The 16,693-nt window shown below is 45.2% G+C and overlaps 1 protein-coding gene across 5 annotated transcripts; it reads left to right on the top strand.

Annotated features, from left to right (window-relative positions):
- The first annotated feature begins 224 nt into the window (after positions 1–224).
- On the top strand, positions 225–14,183 carry Gm14548 (predicted gene 14548). Of its 5 annotated transcripts, NM_001166672.2 has the most exons (10): positions 243–333; positions 488–523; positions 705–989; positions 1,138–1,443; positions 2,598–2,882; positions 3,009–3,317; positions 3,545–3,841; positions 4,101–4,403; positions 11,590–11,640; positions 13,957–14,183. In NM_001166672.2, the coding sequence occupies exons 1-10, from the start codon at positions 300–302 to the stop codon at positions 14,091–14,093; spliced, it is 2,043 nt and encodes a 680-aa protein (NP_001160144.1). In that variant the 5' UTR covers positions 243–299; the 3' UTR covers positions 14,094–14,183. The 5 variants fall into 5 exon arrangements, with proteins under 5 accessions (XP_006539491.1, XP_006539492.1, XP_006539493.1 ...); XM_006539428.3 differs by lacking the exon at positions 11,590–11,640 and having other exon boundaries at positions 225–333; positions 4,131–4,403; NM_001384210.1 differs by lacking the exon at positions 11,590–11,640.
- The last annotated feature ends 2,510 nt before the right edge of the window (positions 14,184–16,693 follow it).

Here is a 16,693-nt window from a genome sequence, read left to right as displayed (position 1 = left end):
TTTGCTACAATATGGCCATGAGAGTAATGAGCACAGGTGAGGCAGACACTGGTGGGATGAGGAAACGCCATCTGTGTAAGACCTAATGGCAGAGGGTATACTGCCTGGCCTAGTCACACCATTGAGGAAGTCAAAGCATGGTGCTGAGGAGGGCAGTTCCTCTTTCTGTGAGGCTGCTGATATATGACATTGTCATGGGGACTGCCCTGCCTCCAGTGCCACACCCTGTACCCAATCCCTTCAGAAAGGCTCTGTAGCTCTTCCCTCGAGCACAGTTGCAGCCACTGAGGGGAGATGCCATGTCCTGCACCTTCACAGCCCGGCTCTGCCTTGGTGAGATGTGAAGAGGGGGAGGGGATACTGAGGTCTAGAAATGATCATGGCCTGTAGACCAGCACTCACCCAAAAGGAAACCCCAGGGTCTCAGATGTTTCTGCAGACTTGCTCAGCCTTAGGGACAAATCTCTTACAAAGAACTCTCTTCCAGGACTGACTCTGAGCCTCTGGATCCCAGTGCTGACAGGTGAGTGTGTCTGCAGCTGACCTGAAATGCTCTTTTCTTCAGATCCAGGAGCCATGCCTGGGCTGTGATGGTGGAAAACACCACCTGTGTGTGAGTCCTGTGGGTGGCAGAAAGGTCATGGGGTTAAGGACTGCAATCTGAGTGTGTTTGTCCTGAGTCCTAGTTGCTCTGTTACTTGCAGGGTCCCTCCCTAAGCCTATCCTCAGAGTACAGCCACACTCTGTGGTCTCCAGAAGGACTAAGGTGACCTTCTTGTGTGAGGAGACAATTGGAGCCAATGAGTACCACCTCTATAAAGATGGAAAGCTATATAAAACCGTAACAAAGAACAAACAGAAGCCAGCAAACAAGGCTGAATTCTCACTCTCAAATGTAGACCTGAGTAATGCAGGTCAATATCGATGTTCCTACAACACCCAGGATGAATCATCAGGCTACAGTGACCCCCTGGAGCTGGTGGTGACAGGTGAGAGAACACACAGGATCCTAGGACTCAGGTTATAACTGTCCAGACTTGGCTCTGTTAACAGGAATGCCCACCCTCACTGTGGGAACCTCAGAGCCAAGGAGAATGAGGCCTGCGGACATTTAACTGACTCCTCCTTCTCTCCTAGGAGACTACTGGACACCCAGCCTTTCAGCCCAGGCCAGCCCTGTGGTAACTTCAGGAGGGTATGTCACCCTCCAGTGTGAGTCCTGGCACAACAATCACAGGTTCATTCTGACTGTAGAAGGACCACAGAAGCTCTCATGGATGCAAGACTCACAATATAACAACTCTACAAGGAAGTACCACGCCCTGTTCTCTGTGGGCCCTGTGACCCCCAACCAGCGATGGATATTCAGATGTTACAGTTATGACAGGAACAGACCATATGTGTGGTCACCTCCAAGTGAATCCGTGGAGCTCCTGGTCTCAGGTGAGGAACCTCAGCCTTCCATAGAATGATATTGAAATCATACAGGTTTCAGAGACCACTTGATGTGCGGTGTATGTGGGGATCCAGGGCTCTTTTGAACTTTGACACAGAGCACAGGAAACAGTGAGTCCAAGACTCACAGTGACAGTCAAGCCCAGAGTGCCCATTAGGGAGATGATGCTTTATAAGGGCTTCTGTTATTCTGGATCGGCTTTAGCACAATCCACCAGAGCTCAGAGATTCTGGAATAACAGAGAGAGGAAGGATGATGGTAGCTAGAGAGGTTGAGGATACCCGGAGGACACGCCCTGGAGAACACAGAATCAACTAAGCAGGAATCCTGAGGGCTCACAGAGCCTGCACGGGTGTACCCTAGGACCTCTGCGTACATGCTGTGACTGCTCCAAATGATAACATTTTTTATAACCGGGTATAGTGGTCCACGCCTTTAATCCCTGCACTCGGAAGGCAGAGGCAGGCAGATTTCTGATTTTGAGGCCAGCCTGGTCTACAGAGTGAGTTCCAGGACAGCCAGGGCTATACAGAGAAACCCTGTCTCGAAAAACCAAAAATAGAAAACCATACAAAAAAAACAAAAACAAAAAACATTTTTTTAGTGGTAGGGGGATTTTATTTCACTGTGTAGTTCTAACTTATTTACCTGGAACTCATTCTGTAGATCAGGCTATCCACCAAGTCAGAAATCCACCAGCCTCTGCCTCCTTTGTACGCAGATTAAATGTGTGTTCCAGAAGCACCTGGCTTGCTTCAGTTTTTTATAGGACTCCTAAGAGTGGGAGTGGGGATCTCTCTGACACTTTTGCCTACACAAGGGATCTTTGTGCTCCTACTGGCTTGCCTTGTCCAGTGCTAATATGAGGGTGTGGGCCTAGTGTTCTTCCATCTTTTTATGCCATATTCAGCCCATATCACTAAAAAGCCTTCTCTTCTCTGAAATAGAGGAGCAGTGAATCTGGGAGAGAAGGGAGGTGGGGAGGACTGTGTCATATCAGGAAGGAGGGAAGAATGGGAAGTTGTCTTCTGGTGAATTGTATGGGAGAAGGATGAAAACGACAAAGGCAACATCTTCTGGTGGGACATTCTCTGTGCCACTTTCCAACACACCCATGTGCTTCACTCTGACTTCTATGTAGGTAATCTCCAAAAACCAACCATCAAGGCTGAACCAGGATCTGTGATCACCTCCAAAAGAGCAATGACCATCTGGTGTCAGGGGAACCTGGATGCAGAAGTATATTTTCTGCATAATGAGAAAAGCCAAAAAACACAGAGCACACAGACCCTACAGCAGCCTGGGAACAAGGGCAAGTTCTTCATCCCTTCTGTGACACAACAACATGCAGGGCAATATCGCTGTTATTGTTACAGCTCAGCTGGTTGGTCACAGCCCAGTGACACCCTGGAGCTGGTGGTGACAGGTGAGGGGACAGTCAGATTCTCAACCCCAGGCTCTGCTCCTAGGAGTCTTCCCTTCCCACAAAGTATTGCAAGAGAACACTGGGACGGTGTGAGAGCATGTAAGAGACAGCTTCCTTCTCTCCTAGGAATCTATGAATACTATGAACCCAGGCTGTCAGTACTGCCCAGCCCTGTGGTGACAGCAGGAGGGAACATGACACTCCACTGTGCCTCAGACTTTCACTACGATAAATTCATTCTCACCAAGGAAGATAAGAAATTCACCAGCTCACTGGACACAGAGCATATATCTTCTAGTAGACAGTACCGAGCCCTGTTTATTATAGGACCCACAACCCCAACCCACACAGGGACATTCAGATGTTATGGTTACTACAAGAATGCCCCACAGCTGTGGTCAGTACCTAGTGCTCTTCAACAAATACTCATCTCAGGTAAGTCCCCACTATCATTCTCCAAACATTTTCTGAGGCCCTAAGCCCTTTGCCACAGGCCTGCCCCTCTGCTGAGTTGCAGGTAGAGAAGGACTAAATGGAGAGCCTGTGTTCTCGAACACTGCCCTGACTGGGGAGAAGAGGGGACATGCACAAGGGCCAGAGGGGAGGGCAAAGGTGTTTGGTAAGAATAAAACCTCAGTCTCTAGCTGTCACCTTCCCTCTAGGGCTGTCCAAGAAGCCCTCTCTGCTGACTCACCAAGGCCATATCCTGGACCCTGGAATGACCCTCACCCTGCAGTGTTACTCTGACATCAACTATGACAGATTTGCTCTGCACAAGGTGGGGGGAGCTGACATCATGCAGCACTCTAGCCAGCAGACTGACACTGGCTTCTCTGTGGCCAACTTCACACTGGGCTATGTGAGTAGCTCCACTGGAGGCCAATACAGATGCTATGGTGCACACAACCTCTCCTCTGAGTGGTCAGCCTCCAGTGAGCCCCTGGACATCCTGATCACAGGTGAGTAACTTAACAGACTCAATCAGGAACCTAGCCTCTGCTCAGGCTCTAATGGGGTGGGGCGGGGAGGGGGGGGCTGGAGAGCTTATGGCCAGCATGGACACAGGAATCCTAAGCAGGAGTAGAAACAAGAAGAGGAGAACAGGAGTTGAGCTCAGTCAGAGAAAAGAGACAGAGACCCAGGTTCTCAGGGTGGAGTCATGTGTGATTGGAGCTCAGAACAAGGAAGCTAGCCTCTCATCATGCCTCTTCTCTTTAGGACAGCTCCCTCTCACTCCTTCCCTCTCAGTGCAGCCTAACCACACAGTGCACTCAGGAGAGACCGTGAGCCTGCTGTGTTGGTCAATGGACTCTGTGGATACTTTCATTCTGTCCAAGGAGGGATCAGCCCAGCAACCCCTGCGACTAAAATCAAAGTCCCATGATCAGCAGTCCCAGGCAGAATTCTCCATGAGTGCTGTGACCTCCCATCTCTCAGGCACCTACAGGTGCTATGGAGCTCAAGACTCATCTTTCTACCTCTTGTCATCTGCCAGTGCCCCTGTGGAGCTCACAGTCTCAGGTGAGGTGGTCCTGACATGTCAGAGTGACTTACAATTTTTTTTTCTTTCCATTTTTTATTAGGTATTTAGCTCATTTACATTTCCAATGCTATACCAAAAGTCCCCCATACCCACCCACCCCCACTCCCCTACCCGCCCACTCCCCCTTTTTGGCCCTGGCGTTCCCCTGTACTGGGGCATATAAAGTTTGCAAGTCCAATGGGCCTCTCTTTCCACTGATGGCCGACTAGGCCATCTTTTGATACATATGCAGCTAGAGTCAAGAGCTCCGGGATACTGGTTAGTTCATAATGTTGATCCACCTATAGGGTTGCAGATCCCTTTAGCTCCTTGGGTACTTTCTCTAGCTCCTCCATTGGGAGCCCTGTGATCCATCCATTAGCTGACTGTGGGCATCCACTTCTGTGTTTGCTAGGCCCCGGCATAGTCTCACAAGAGACAGCTACATCTGGGTCCTTTCGATAAAATCTTGCTAGTGTATGCAATGGTGTCAGCGTTTGGATGCTGATTATGGGGTGGATCCCTGGATAAGGCAGTCTCTACATGGTCCACCCTTTAATCTCAGCTCCAAACTTTGTCTCTGTAACTCCTTCCAAGGGTGTTTTGTTCCCACTTCTAAGGAGGGGCATAGTGTCCACACTTCAGTCTTCATTTTTCTTGAGTTTCATGTGTTTAGGAAATTGTATCTTATATCTTGGGTATCCTAGGTTTTGGGCTAATATCCACTTATCAGTGAGTACATATTGTGTGAGTTCCTTTGTGATTGGGTTACCTCACTCAGGATGATGCCCTCCAGGTCCATCCATTTGGCTAGGAATTTCATAAATTCATTCTTTTTAATAGCTGAGTAGTACTCCATTGTGTAGATGTACCACATTTTCTGTATCCATTCCTCTGTTGAGGGGCATCTGGGTTCTTTCCAGCTTCTGGCTATTATAAATAATGCTGCTATGAACATAGTGGAGCATGTGTCCTTCTTACCAGTTGGGGCATCTTCTGGATATATGCCCAGGAGAGGTATTGCTGGATCCTCCGGTAGTACTATGTCCAATTTTCTGAGGAACCGCCAGACGGATTTCCAGAGTGGTTGTACAAGCCTGCAATCCCACCAACAATGGAGGAGTGTTCCTCTTTCTCCACATCCTCGCCAGCATCTGCTGTCACCTGAATTTTTGATCTTAGACATTCTGACTGGTGTGAGGTGGAATCTTAGGGTTGTTTTGATTTGCATTTCCCTGATGATTAAGGATGTTGAACATTTTTTCAGGTGCTTCTCTGCCATTCGGTATTCCTCAGGTGAGAATTCTTTGTTCAGTTCTGAGCCCCATTTTTTAATGGGGTTGTTTGATTTTCTGAAGTCCACCTTCTTGAGTTCTTTATATATGTTGGATATTAGTCCCCTATCTGATTTAGGATAGGTAAAGATCCTTTCCCAATCTGTTGGTGGTCTCTTTGTCTTATTGACGGTGTCTTTTGCCTTGCAGAAACTTTGGAGTTTCATTAGGTCCCATTTGTCAATTCTCGATCTTACAGCACAAGCCATTGCTGTTCTGTTCAGGAATTTTTCCCCTGTGCCCATATCTTCAAGGCTTTTCCCCACTTTCTCCTCTATAAGTTTCAGTGTCTCTGGTTTTATGTGAAGTTCTTTGATCCATTTAGATTTGACCTTAGTACAAGGAGATAAGTATGGATCGATTCGCATTCTTCTACATGATAACAACCAGTTGTGCCAGCACCATTTGTTGAAAATGCTGTCTTTCTTCCACTGGATGGTTTTAGCTCCCTTGTCGAAGATCAAGTGACCATAGGTGTGTGGGTTCATTTCTGGGTCTTCAATTCTATTCCATTGGTCTACTTGTCTGTCTCTATACCAGTACCATGCAGTTTTTACCACAATTGCTCTGTAGTAAAGCTTTAGGTCCGGCATGGTGATTCCACCAGAGGTTCTTTTATCCTTGAGAAGAGTTTTTGCTATCCTAGGTTTTTTGTTATTCCAGATGAATTTGCAAATTGCTCCTTCTAATTCATTGAAGAATTGAGTTGGAATTTTGATGGGGATTGCATTGAATCTGTAGATTGCTTTTGGCAAGATAGCCATTTTTACAATATTGATCCTGCCAATCCATGAGCATGGGAGATCTTTCCATCTTCTGAGATCTTCTTTAATTTCTTTCTTCAGAGACTTGAAGTTTTTATCATACAGATCTTTCACTTCCTTAGTTAGAGTCACGCCGAGATATTTTATATTATTTGTGACTATTGAGAAGGGTGTTGTTTCCCTAATTTCTTTCTCAGCCTGTTTATTCTTCGTGTAGAGAAAGGCCATTGACTTGTTTGAGTTAATTTTATATCCAGCTACTTCACCGAAGCTGTTTATCAGGTTTAGGAGTTCTCTGGTGGAATTTTTAGGGTCACTTATATATACTATCATATCATCTGCAAAAAGTGATATTTTGACTTCCTCCTTTCCAATTTGTATCCCCTTGATCTCCTTTTGTTGTCGAATTGCTCTGGCTAATACTTCAAGTACTATGTTGAAAAGGTAGGGAGAAAGTGGGCAGCCTTGTCTAGTCCCTGATTTTAGTGGGATTGCTTCCAGCTTCTCTCCATTTACTTTGATGTTGGCTACTGGTTTGCTGTAGATTGCTTTTATCATGTTTAGGTATGGGCCTTGAATTCCTGATCTTTCCAGAACTTTTATCATGAATGGGTGTTGGATCTTGTCAAATGCTTTTTCTGCATCCAACGAGATGATCATGTGGTTTTTGTCTTTGAGTTTGTTTATATAGTGGATTACATTGATGGATTTTCGTATATTAAACCATCCCTGCATTCCTGGAATAAAACCTACTTGGTCAGGATGGATGATTGCTTTAATGTGATCTTGGATTCGGTTAGCGAGAATTTTATTGAGGATTTTTGCATCGATATTCATAAGAGAAATTGGTCTGAAGTTCTCTATCTTTGTTGGATCTTTCTGTGGTTTAGGTATCAGAGTAATAGTGGCTTCATAAAATGAGTTGGGTAGAGTACTTTCTACTTCTATCTTGTGAAAAAGTTTGTGCAGAACTGGAATTAGATCTTCTTTGAAGGTCTGATAGAACTCTGCACTAAACCCGTCTGGTCCTGGGCTTTTTTTGGCTGGGAGACTATTTATAACTGCTTCTATTTCTTTAGGGGATATGGGACTGTTTAGAAGGTCAACTTGATCCTGATTCAACTTTGGTACCTGGTATCTGTCCAGAAATTTGTCCATTTCGTCCAGGTTTTCCAGTTTTGTTGAGTATAGCCTTTTGTAGAAGGATCTGATGGTGTTTTGGATTTCTTCAGGATCTGTTGTTATGTCTCCCTTTTCAGTTCTGATTTTGTTAATTAGGATGCTGTCCCTGTGCCCTCTAGTGAGTCTAGCTAAGGGTTTATCTATCTTGTTGATTTTCTCAAAGAACCAACTCCTCGTTTGGTTAATTCTTTGAATAGTTCTTCTTGTTTCCCCTTGGTTGATTTCACCCCTGAGTTTGATTATTTCCTGCCGTCTACTCCTCTTGGGTGAATTTGCTTCCTTTTTTTCTAGAGCTTTTAGATGTGTTGTCAAGCTGCTAGTATGTGCTCTCTCCCGTTTCTTTATGGAGGCACTCAGAGCTATGAGTTTCCCTCTTAGAAATGCTTTCATTGTGTCCCAAAGGTTTGGGTACGTTGTGGCTTCATTTTCATTAAACTCTAAAAAGTCTTTAATTTCTTTCTTTATTCCTTCCTTGACCAAGGTATCATTGAGAAGAGTGTTGTTCAGTTTCCACGTGAGTGTTGGCTTTCTGTTATTTTTTTTGTTATTGAAGATCAGCCTTAGTGCATGGTGATCTGATAGGATACATGGGACAATTTCAATATTTTTGAATCTGTTGAGGCCTGTTTTGTGACCTATTATGTGGTCAATTTTGGAGAAGGTACCATGAGGTGCTGAGAAGAAGGTATATCCTTTTGTTTTAGGATAAAATGTTCTGTAGATATCTGTCAGATCCATTTGTTTCATCACTTCTGTTAGTTTCAGTGTGTCCCTGTTTAGTTTCTGTTTCCATGATCTGTCCATTGGTGAAAGTGGTGTGTTGAAGTCTCCCACTATTATTGTGTGAGGTGCAATGTGTGCTTTGAGCTTTACTAAAGTTTCTTTAATGAATGTGGCTGCCCTTGTATTTGGCACATAGATATTCAGAATTGAGAGTTCCTCTTGGAGGATTTTATCTTTGATGAGAACAAAGTGCCCCTCCTTGTCTTTTTTGATGACTTTGGGTTGGAAGTCAATCTTATCAGATATTAGGATGGCTACTCCAGCTTGTTTCTTCATACCATTTGCTTGGAAAATTGTTTTCCAGCCTTTTATTCTGAGGTAGTGTCTATCTTTTTCTCTGAGATGTGTCTCCTGTAAACAGCAAAATGTTGGGTCTTGTTTGTGTAGCCAGTTTGTTAGTCTATGTCTTTTTATTGGGGAGTTGAGACCATTGATGTTAAGAGATATTAAGGAAAAGTAATTGTTGCTTCCTGTTATTTTTGTTGTTAAAGTTGGCATTCTGTTCTTGTGGCTGTCTTCTTTTAGGTTTGTTGAGGGATTACCTTCTTGTTTTTTCTAGGGCATTGTTCCCGTTCTTGTATTGGTTTTTTTCTGTTATTACCCTTTGAAGGGCTGGATTCGTGGAGAGATAATGTGAGAATTTGGTTTTGTCGTGGAATACTTTGGTTTCTCCATCTATGGTAATTGAGAGTTTGGCTGGGTATAGTAGCCTGGGCTGGAATTTGTGTTCTCTTAGTGTCTGTATAACATCTGTCCAGGCTCTTCTGGCTTTCATAGTCTCTGGTGAAAAATCTGGTGTAATTCTGATAGGCTTGCCTTTGTATGTTACTTGACCTTTTTCCCTTACTGCTTTTAGTATTCTATCTTTATTTAGTGCATTTGTTGTTCTGATTATTATGTGTCGGGAGGAATTTCTTTTCTGGTCCAGTCTATTTGGAGTTCTGTAGGCTTCTTGTATGTTCATAGGTATCTCTTTCTTTATATTTGGGAAGTTTTCTTCAATAATTTTGTTGAAGATGTTTGCTGGTCCTTTGAGTTGAAAATCTTCATTCTCATCCACTCCTATTATCCGTAGGTTTGGTCTTCTCATTGTGTCCTGGATTTCCTGGATATTTTGAGTTAGGATCTTTTTGCATTTTCCATTTTCTTTGATTGTTGTGCCGATGTTCTCTATGGAATCTTCTGCACCTGAGATTCTCTCTTCCATCTCTTGTATTCTGTTGCTGATGCTCAAATCTATGGTTCCAGATTTCTTTCCTAGGGTTTCTATCTCCAGTGTTGCCTCACTTTGAGTTTTCTTTATTGTTTCTACCTCCCGTTTTAGGTCTAGTATGGTTTTGTTCATTTCCATCACCTGTTTGTATGTTTTTTCCTCTTTTTCTGTAAGGACTTCTACCTGTTTGATTGTGTTTTCCTGTTTTTCTTTAAGGACTTGTAACTCTTTAGCAGTGTTCTCCTGTATTTCTTTAAGTGATTTATTAAAGTCCTTCTTGATGTCCTCTACCATCATCATGAGATATGCTTTTAAATCTAGGTCTAGGTTTTCGGGTGTGTTGGGGTGCCCTGGACTGGGCGAAGTGGGAGTACTGGGTTCTGATGATGGTGAGTGGTCTTGGTTCCTGTTAGTAGGATTCCTACGTTTACCTTTCGCCATCTGGTAATCTCTGGAGTTAGTAGTTATAGTTGACTCTGTTTAGAGATTGTTCTTCTGGTGATTCTGTTACCGTCTCTCAGCAGACCTGGGAGACAGATTCTCTCCTCTGAGTTTCAGTGCTCAGAGCACTCTCTGCTGGCAAGCTCTCTTACAGGGAAGGTGCGCAGATATCTTGTTTTTGGACCTCCTCCTGGTCGAAGAAGAAGGCCCAAAACAGGGCCTCTCTCAGAAGCTGTGTTGCTTTGGCAGTTCCCAGAAGCTGTCAGCTTCTGTGGTGCAGACTCTCACCTGTGCAGACTAAAATCCTAAGTTCCAGGGAGTCCTGGAACCAAGATGGTGACCGCTGCTCCTGAGGCCGAGGCCGTCTCCCGAGCCAGGCGGACACCTGTCCTCTGGTCCGGATGGTGGCCGGTTATCAGCGGCCCGCCCAGGCTGCTGCCTCAGCGGCTCTGTGCTTCCGCCCGTCCCAGAAGCTGTCCGGTTCTCTGGTGCACCCTCTAACCTGTTCAGACTAATTTCCTAGGTCCCGCGGAGTCTGGGAACCCAGATGGCGACCGCTGCTGCTGAGGCTGAGGTCGCCTCCCAAGCCAGGCGGACACCTGTCCTCTGGTCCGGATGGTGGCCGGTTGTCTGCGGCCCGCCCAGGCTGCTGCCTCAGCGGCTCTGTGCTTCTGCCCGTCCCAGAAGCTGTCCGGTTCTCTGGCGCACCCTCTAACCTGTTCAGACTAATTTCCTAAGTTCTGCTGAGTCCCGGAACCAAGATGGCGACCGCTGCTGCTGAGGCTGAGGTCGCCTCCCAAGCCAGGCGGACACCTGTCCTCTGGTCCGGATGGTGGCCGGTTATCTGCGGCCCGCCCAGGCTGCTGCCTCAGCGGCTCTGTGCTTCCGCCCGTCCCAGAAGCTGTCCGGTTCTCTGGCGCACCCTCTAACCTGTTCAGACTAATTTCCTAAGTTCTGCTGAGTCCCGGAACCAAGATGGCGACCGCTGCTGCTGAGGCTGAGGTCGCCTCCCAAGCCAGGCGGACACCTGTCCTCTGGTCCGGATGGTGGCCGGTTATCTGCGGCCCGCCCAGGCTGCTGCCTCAGCGGCTCTGTGCTTCCGCCCGTCCCAGAAGCTGTCCGGTTCTCTGGTGCACCCTCTAACCTGTTCAGACTAATTTCCTAGGTCCCGCGGAGTCCGGGAACCCAGATGGCGACCGCTGCTGCTGAGGCTGAGGTCGCCTCCCAAGCCAGGCGGACACCTGTCCTCTGGTCCGGATCGTGACTTACAATTAACACTACATCAGAGCTCTTACCGGGGTGGGATTAAGGGCACAAAAGAAATGGTTAGACATAGGGCACATTACTCAGCACATAACAGGATACCAGCAATGATCCTTCATGTAATGTTCACTCACCGGGACAAGTTAGGAGGGCATATGTAGGGGAAACAGCAGGAAGAACAGCCTCTTCTTGTTCTGTTTCCTAGGAACCATTGAATCCTCCACCTGGCCTCCCAAAAGGCCCATCCCACCAATTCATAAGTATCACACATATCTTTGTAGGAAATGTACTGCAAACACAGGCAGCCTAACAACCAGATCCTGTTAATGACACTTCTCATTTCTGAGTTATGCCAGCTTGGGAGTATCAAAGACCAGCAAATATCCCAAAAGAGAAACCAGAGGCTGGGGCTTAACTGTTGGGCTACAGAAGGTAGCATCCAAAGAGAGGCATTGAGCCTCAACTTGGATGATGAGACAGCTGGGTAAGATTGTGAGCAAAGAACCTAGAAAGTCACCTCCCCATATATCCCTAAGAAACAAACATTTCCCCTGCATAGAATCTGTCCCGGGATTACTAACAAAGACTCTGTTGGAATGAAGGCTCAGATGGGTAAAGGGGCTTATAGCCTGATAAAGCTGCAGCTGGAGATCCTACTTTGACAGTCCCTTCCATTGCTGGGCTGCTCTTTCTCTGAGTATGAATGGGAGAAGCCTGGTTCACATGTCTGTGTATTTTTGGTGATGATTGAAGCTGTTACCTCTCCTGATAGAGGAGATCCCCAGACCTGATTCTACAGTCAGTCTAGCCCACAGTCTACTGATGCATGGCAAGGGTGGGTCAAATAGCCATGGTGGGGGACTCCCGCTGCTTCAGTCTAGCTCATGGGACATAATTCTAAGATTCTCTATGAGTTCTGTGACATCCACCCTTAGGAGCATCTTCAGGTGCTATACATACCTATCTTCCAATGTGTTGTCATGCAGCAGTGACTCTGCAGTTCATGGTCAAAGGAAAGAAAAATCTAGATCTTTCTGAGATAAAGGGGTGCCTCGGTATTTTCCATTTACAATAAATATCAGCTAGCATAGGGTTTAAAGCTGCAGAGTGTCAGTCAGATGGGTATTCACCCTCATGAGGGTGGGAGGCAGCCTGAATCATTCTAGGGATGCTCCCTGCTAATGCAATCCAAAGATTTTATGTAGTTGGAAAAACCATCTTGGAGAGGCCACAGACAGATATAGGATCCTATACAGGGACTGGTTCCCATTGCCAACCTCTTCTCCTCACTCTCAAATAAACAATATTCACAGGATCCCTGTCAGACCCTCGCTCTCAGTGTAGCCATGGCCTATGGTGCCTCTGGGAGAGGTTTAATAATTACAAACCCTGTTGAAGTCTGATGAAAACAGATTCAAATCCATACCTAATCCATGTCAGACAGAATTCTCTATGATATCTAGAACATAGCAATATTCCCATTAAGGAAAACAAAACCCAAATATTACAATTGATACCTATTGCTTTGTGAAATCTGCGACCTTTATCTTGTGAGTGAAATATAGAAGAAGTGACTGTACCATTCATACTTCACTGAGCAGTGACAGCTACGAATGTCTTAATCTACGCCTTGGTACACCTGTCTGAAAAAGAGAAGGTTTGGAGATGGGACCTCCAGGGACTCTTTAACCTTGACCCTGGGATCTTCTAAAGTGATGGAGAACCGTCACCACTCTCTTCTCACAGTGGAGCACACACTGTTGTTGCAATGACTTTTGCTTCTAAAGCCAAGAAAAGTGAGAGTCATGTCAGTCAGTCTTAGGATCTATGCTTAACATGCCCTAGTCCTGGTATTGAGGGACTCTTAGGGAAAATCCCACTGGATAAACATCCACTCTCTTTTTTTGTTTGTTTGTTTTACACACACACACACAGAGAGAGAGAGAGACAGACAGACAGACAGAGAGACAGAGAGAGAGGGAGAGACAGAGACAGAGACAAAGAGATCAGAAGTAAGGTCAGATCAAGGGAGAAATGGAAGAGTCTGAACGTGACAAGGGAACCAACACTTACTTAAAAAAACACACTGAGAATCTGATTCTGTACAACCTCTGATGGGCTCATGAGAATCACCATACTCAGAATTTTCTGGTCTCACTAGTATGTAATTGCTTTTTTATTAGCACAATGTTTGAAGAATTTAGTAAGAATAAGAGAGGGGAACCAGCTGTATAACAATAAACGTTCATCCCAGAACTCTATAAGCTTATATGGTGAAAATGATGGGCATCTCCAATGAATGAGAGTGGAACTCAGAAGAAACACTACGGCCACTTAAGTAGAGATACATCCTACTCCTCTTCTTCTACTATTCTCAGGACCAGCTGAGAACATCTGTTCATGCTAGAACATGTCCAAAACCTAGGCAGATGAATAAAGAGAATTCCATATCATAGCACAAGAAAGAGTAGAACCTTTTCCTCTCCAGGGACAGCAAGGGCCCTGGTTGGATGCTTAGTTAGGAAACTTCGACCATCCCTAACTTCTGTAACTTCTGTATCTAACTCCACAGCCACAGAGAACCAGGATCACACAATGGAGAATCTCATCAGGATGGGGATGGCAGTCCTGGTCCTCATCGTCCTTTCGATTCTAGCCACTGAGGCTTGGCGAAGCCATAGACAGACCCACCCTGTAGCTGGGAACTAATCTAAAGAGAAAAGAATGCATCTTTCAATGTTCTACACGCTGGGAAATAAAGCTGATGACCCAAAGTTTTCTGTCAAAAGGAAAAAAAAATCCTGTTGTGGTATTGTGAACTGTTGGGATAGGATGTCTAGAAAGCAAAATGTGGGGTTCAGAGTGAAGTGGAATTTTATTTTTTTTCCATTTTTTATTAGATATTTTCCTCATTTACATTTCCAATGCTATCCCAAAGGTCCCCAATACCCACCCCCACTCCCCTACCCACCCACTCCCCCTTTTTGGCCCTGGCGTTCCCCTGTACTGGGGCATATAAAGTTTGCAAGTACAATGGGCCTCTCTTCCCAGTGATGGCCGACTAGGCCATCTTTTGATACATATGCAGCTAGAGACAAGAGCTCTGGGGTACCGCTTAGTTCATATTGTTGTTCCACCTATAGGGTTGCAGTTCCCTTTAGTTCCTTGGGTGCTTTTTCTAGTTTCTCCATTGGGGGCCCTGTGGTCCATTCAATAGCTGACTGTGAGCATCCACTTCTGTGTTTGCTAGGCCCTGGCATAGTCTCACAAGAGACAGCTATATCTGGGTCCTTTCAGCAAAATCATGCTAGTGTATGCAATGGTGTCAGCGTTTGGAAGCTGATCATGAGATGGATCTCTGGATAAGGCAATCACTAGATGGTCCATCCTTTCGTCACACTTCCAAATTTTGTCTCTGTAACTCCTTCCATGGGTGTTTTGTTTCCTATTATAAGAAGGGGCAAAGTGTCCACACTTTGGTCTTCATTCTCTTGAGTTTAATGTTTTTAGCAAATTATATCTTATATCTTGGGTATCCTAAGTTTCTGGGCTAATATCCACTTATCAGTGAGTACATATTGTGAGAGTTCCTTTGTGATTGGGTTACCTCACTCAGGATGATGCCCTCGAGGTCCATCCATTTGGCTAGGAATTTCATAAATTCATTCTTTTTAATAGCTGAGTAGTACTCCATTGTGTAAATTCCTCTGTTGAGGGGCATCTGGGTTCTTTCCAGCTTCTGGCTATTATAAATAAGGCTGCTATGAACATAGTGGAGCATGTGTCCTTCTTATCGGTTGGGGCATCTTCTGGATATATGCCCAGAAGAGGTATTGCTGGATCTTCCGGTAGTACTATGTCCAATTTTCTGAGGAACCGCCAGACTGATTTCCAGAGTGGTTGTACAAGCTTGAAATCCCACCAACAATGGAGGAGTGTTCCTCTTTCTCCACATCCTCACCAGCATTTGCTGTCACCTGAAGTTTTCATCTTAGCCATTCTGACTGGTGTGAGGTGGAATCTCAGGGTTGTTTTGATTTGCATTTCCCTGATGATTAAGGATGTTGAACATTTTTTCAGGTGCTTCTCTGCCATTCGGTATTCCTCAGGTGAGAAATCTTTGTTCAGTTCTGAGCCCCATTTTTTAATGGGGTTATTTGATTTTATGGAGTCTTCCTTCTTGAGTTCTTTATATATATTGGATATTAGTCCCCTGTCCGATTTGGGATAGGGAAAGATCCTTTCCCAATCTGTTGGTGGTCTTTTTGTCTTATTGACGGTGTCTTTTGCCTTGCAGAAGCTTTGCAATTTTATGAGGACCCATTTATCGATTCTTGATCTTACAGCACAAGCCATTGCTGATCTATTCAGGAATTTTTCCCGTGTACCCATATCTTTGAGGCTTTTCCCTACTTTCTCCTCTATAAGTTTCAGTGTCTCTGGTTTTATGTGGAGATCCTTAATCCACTTAGATTTGACCTTAGTACAAGGAGATAGTACTGGATCAATTCGAAATCTTCTACATGATAACAGCCAGTTGTGCCAGCACCGTTTGTTGAAAATGCTGTCTTTTTTCCATTGGATGGTTTTAGCTCCCTTTGAAGTGGAATTTTATAATGACGTGCTTCCTCAATAAATGAATTACTGTCCCTCCACATACTGGGAGCCTTTGTTTCCTGAACACTCTTCTGAACCCAGAAAGTGAGGGAATAGGCTGTCCCACCTGCCTGGAATATCTTTCACCTGTGGATTGTAATTTTCTGTATTTCTTTATGGGATTTATTCATTCACATTTAAAGGCCTCTGTCATCTTCATGAATTGTATTTAAGGACAGTTCCTTGTATGTGTGTGAGTGTGCATATACGGGAGGGTTGGGTGTGTGTATTAGCCTACTGCCATTGGGTGTTCTTTCAGGCAACTTGGTGGGCAGGGGCTTGGGAGGCAAAGGCTTAGTTGATGTTCCTTGTGGCAGCAGACCTCCTGGAAAGCATGCAGTCCTTGGGGTAGGAAATGGAGTACTCAGTGTAGGTTATTGCTCTTTCCTAAGTATTCAGGGGAGTTGGCAGGACAGGGCTTGGTGAGGAGACGCTTACCTGGTGTCCCTTAGGACGGCAGCCCTCTGAGTAATCAGGCAGGGTTGTGGCTGCTACTATTTTTTAAAGAAATAAACCAATAAAATGACTCCTAGGTCAATGTCTTGCTCAGCATCCTCCTGCAGGAGATGGGAACTTATGCAGAAATCCACAACTGAAACTGTAGAGAAAGATCTGAAAATACTGAATCCTGAATGGATAAACACTTGCAAAAG

The sequence above is a fragment of the Mus musculus genome, chromosome 7 (assembly GCF_000001635.26).
Source record: "Mus musculus strain C57BL/6J chromosome 7, GRCm38.p6 C57BL/6J".
Classification (NCBI taxonomy): Eukaryota; Metazoa; Chordata; class Mammalia; order Rodentia; family Muridae; genus Mus; species Mus musculus.
The sequence above is the reverse complement of the archived record's forward strand: the minus strand, read 5'-3'. Positions and strand labels throughout refer to the sequence as shown.

What these genes read in the sequence shown, in the direction of transcription:
- Gm14548 (NM_001166672.2), top strand. Translation starts at nt 300, where the DNA reads ATGTCCTGCACCTTCACAGCCCGGCTCTGCCTTG. An exon ending in CGTGGAGCTCCTGGTCTCAG is followed by an intron (nt 1,444 to 2,597) that starts GTGAGGAACCTC and finishes ACTTCTATGTAG; the next exon opens with GTAATCTCCAAAAACCAACC. An exon ending in AAGGCCCATCCCACCAATTC is followed by an intron (nt 11,641 to 13,956) that starts ATAAGTATCACA and finishes CTAACTCCACAG; the next exon opens with CCACAGAGAACCAGGATCAC.